The 3225-nt window shown below is 38.3% G+C and overlaps 1 protein-coding gene across 1 annotated transcript; it reads right to left on the reverse strand.

The window, feature by feature from the left end:
• Positions 1–1817: 1817 nt before the first annotated feature.
• LOC101289450 (translationally-controlled tumor protein-like) lies at positions 1818–2358 on the reverse strand. Its single transcript, XM_033417625.2, has one exon. The coding sequence runs from the start codon at positions 2265–2267 to the stop codon at positions 1851–1853; it is 417 nt and encodes a 138-aa protein (XP_033273516.1). The 5' UTR covers positions 2268–2358; the 3' UTR covers positions 1818–1850.
• Between the last annotated feature and the right edge of the window lie 867 nt (positions 2359–3225).

A 3225-nucleotide genomic window follows, 5' to 3' on the forward strand; every position in this document is an offset into this window, starting at 1 on the left:
TTCAAGATCATACAGAAGCATCCTCCTTACTAAGTGAGACAACTAGGTATCATTTATTACCAAGATTTTTATTGGCTTGGATTGAGATGCAACTGACAGACAAATAAATTTCATGTATTTAAATGTCAATGTGAAGGTATTCTACAGATTTTTACCCCTGTGAAACTACCTGCAATATCAAAATAATTAATATATAATACCCATCACCTACAGAAGTTTCCATGTGCCACTAAGTAATCCTTCATTCTTGCCTACCTCCATTCCATGCCCCTCTCGACCTCCACCCATCATTGGTGAGCTTTTTGCCACTATGGATTAGTTTTAATTTTCTGTAGTTTTTTTTTTTAATAAATTTATTTATTTATTTACTTATTTTTGGCTGCGTTGGGTCTTCATTGCTGCGCGTGGGCTTTTCTCTAGTTGTAGCGAGCGGGGGTTACTCTTCGTTGCACTTTGTAGGCTTCTCATTGCAGTGGCTTTCCTTGTGGAGCACGGTCTCTAGGCGTGAAGGCCTCAGTAGTTGTGGCTCATGGGCTCTAGAGTGCAGGCTCAGTAGTTGTGGCACATGGGCTTAGTTTCTCCGCAGCGTGTGGGATCTTCACAGACCAGGGCTCGAACCCGTGTCCCCTGCATTGGCAGGCAGATTCTTAACAACTGTGCCACCAGAGAAGTCCCTAATTTTCTATAGTTTTTATACAAAAGTAACCAAACAGTATATACTCTTTTTTTTGTCTGGCTTCTTTCACTCAGTATAATTATTTGAGATACATTCATGTTGTAGTATGTTATAATAATTCTTGTTTTTATGTGTAGTATTTCCTTGCATGATTGTATTACAATATGTTTATCTATTCACTTATTGATAGAAAGTTTAATTGTTTCCATTTTGGGCTATTATAAATGATGGGGTTATGAACATCTGTGTACAAGTCTTTGTACAGCATATGCTTTCATTTCTGTCAGGTAAATGCTGAGGAGTGGAATGGCTGCACTATATGCACTGCATGCACTTGGCTTCCAGAGACCATCCACACTGACAGTGCATGTGTATCAACACAGCTGTGCTGTTTACACAGTGTCTCTTCAATCTGTTAGGGAAATCAAAGACCCCAACATTGTCTCTCTGGCTATTTTACTGGTGCTTTCTAAAAACTTCATAAAGTACTTTTTGACTCTATAGGACTGTGTACAAGTTTATAGTATACAATCCTATTTGTTGCTGCTCTGCTCTGTAGAATGTTAGAAGTGAAAACAAAAAAAATATGTATCTACACGTGGTGGTTATTTGTGGGAGAGCAACATACGGTTTCTTTCTTTTTTTTTTTTTTTTGCTTCCAACTGTGTTAGTCTTTTTTTATTCTTTTTGTAATCTCTTCCAGGGTTAACTAGTTCCATTTGTAGGTGATGAAATGTGTAAGAAATCCACTTCAAATGCTGGCACTGCTATGAGCATGGTCTTTCCCTTTACTTCAACTCAATTACTTTTGATTCTTGTTTATATTCCAAGTGCCAGAAGTGGTTTTCACTGTAGAAGTTATCTGAAGATGGTCTTCAACCAGGCTCTAGCTTCTCCAGGAAGGCTACACAGGATGGATTTAGATATTACATATTAAACTAAGAGGCATTCTCTCAAATGAGTTTAAATGCATTTTATTTTTAGACAACTTACGTGACATACCTTTTTTCACAAAAACAATATTTCCACTCCAAAAAAATCAACTGTTAAAATAAATGAAGAGCTCAAGATGACATCAGTCCCATTTGTCTAAGTCCTGGTGTTGTGCTGATGAAAAGCTGCAGCCAGCCAGTTATGACGACAGGTGCTAGATCCAAAGGAACAGCCAAATTTGTTAACATTTTTCCATTTCTAAACCACCCTTAAAGAAAATCATATATGGGCTCACACCATCCTCACGGTAGTCTAGCAGAACAACCATGCCATCTGGATTCATGTTTTCACCAATAAGAGGCTGACAGTTGTTGAAATTAGCAAGTATGTGCTTGATTTGTTCTGCAGCCCCTGTCATAAAACATTTTACTCTTTCTGGTCTCTGTTCTTCAAGTTTCCCTTTGATTGACTTCATGTAATCTTTGATGTACTTCTTGTAAGCTTCTTTTGTGTAACTGGTTTCCTGCAAGTGATAGTTCATGACAATATCGACATCAGTGATTTCTGCGCTTTCTGTACCTTCCTCCTCAGGCCCTTCAGCAGAGGCATTTCCACCAGTGAGCGAGTCATCAATGTTACACTCTGTCCTACTGACCATCTTCCCCTCCACCTCCAGACACAGCCCTTTGGTGACCTGCCTGATCTTGTAGATGTCGGAGAACACCTCAGCATGGTTGGTGAGGTCCCGGTAGATGGAGCTGCTGGGAGCTCAGAGCAAGCGCTGTGTAGTCAGAGCGGTGCTGGGCCTGGGGCAGGGGGTGGGGGTGGGGGTCGAGGGAAAGGATGGAAAAGTAACCTGCAGTTTCTTTAACAGGTCAAGGATTATATACCACTTGAAAAGGCAAACTCATGAAAACAATCAATCTGGAAAAATAGCTGTCACTATACATTTAAGGAAATTCTTTATAAGTACATAAATTTAAAGTAGAGTATATCTGTATATGAATTAGCATAAAATTGAAGTTGTTTTGCTTACAATAAGGGTAGAAAAATGTAGTGATACTTATTTAGAAAATCAACTCAAAACATTTTTATCTAATAGTAGTCTAGCTGTTTTCTGGTTTTGTTTCCTATAGTTGAAGAAAATGTCATATTGAATATTTGTGATTTTTTAATATAATTCTGATGACACACAATGAATAGTTTGTCTTTTCCAAGAGACAGAATTCCCCAAATGCACTGGTTACCTGTTTGTACAATTGTGAGATGTTTATTTATTTGTTTCATACAAAATGGGATTTCTGGCTCATATTAAATTCCAAATCATCTTCCACTTGCATACAACTTAGCATGATCTTAGCATGCTCCCAAAACAATCTGCACTCCATGCAATCACTCAAAGTGAGCACTTGTGTTTATGCTCCTATTCAATTCTAGCTTTCTGTGCTGTTCGGATGTCCTTACCTTGGTCCAGTTTTGAATGAGGCAGACTTGTGTTAGCTGGAGGCATATCTAGGGTTACTATGAATTGCAAATTAATTAATAGATTTTTGAATTGCCATTTTTGGCCCAAAGATGCCAAGAAATCTGCATTTAGAAAATACATATTTGGGCGA

The sequence above is a fragment of the Orcinus orca genome, chromosome 5, assembly GCF_937001465.1.
Source record: "Orcinus orca chromosome 5, mOrcOrc1.1, whole genome shotgun sequence".
Lineage (NCBI taxonomy): Eukaryota > Metazoa > Chordata > Mammalia > Artiodactyla > Delphinidae > Orcinus > Orcinus orca.

Excerpts from the sequence above, each read along its gene's own strand:
- LOC101289450 (XM_033417625.2), bottom strand. The coding sequence starts at position 2,267 with ATGGTCAGTAGGACAGAGTGTAACATTGATGACTCGCTCACTGGTGGA.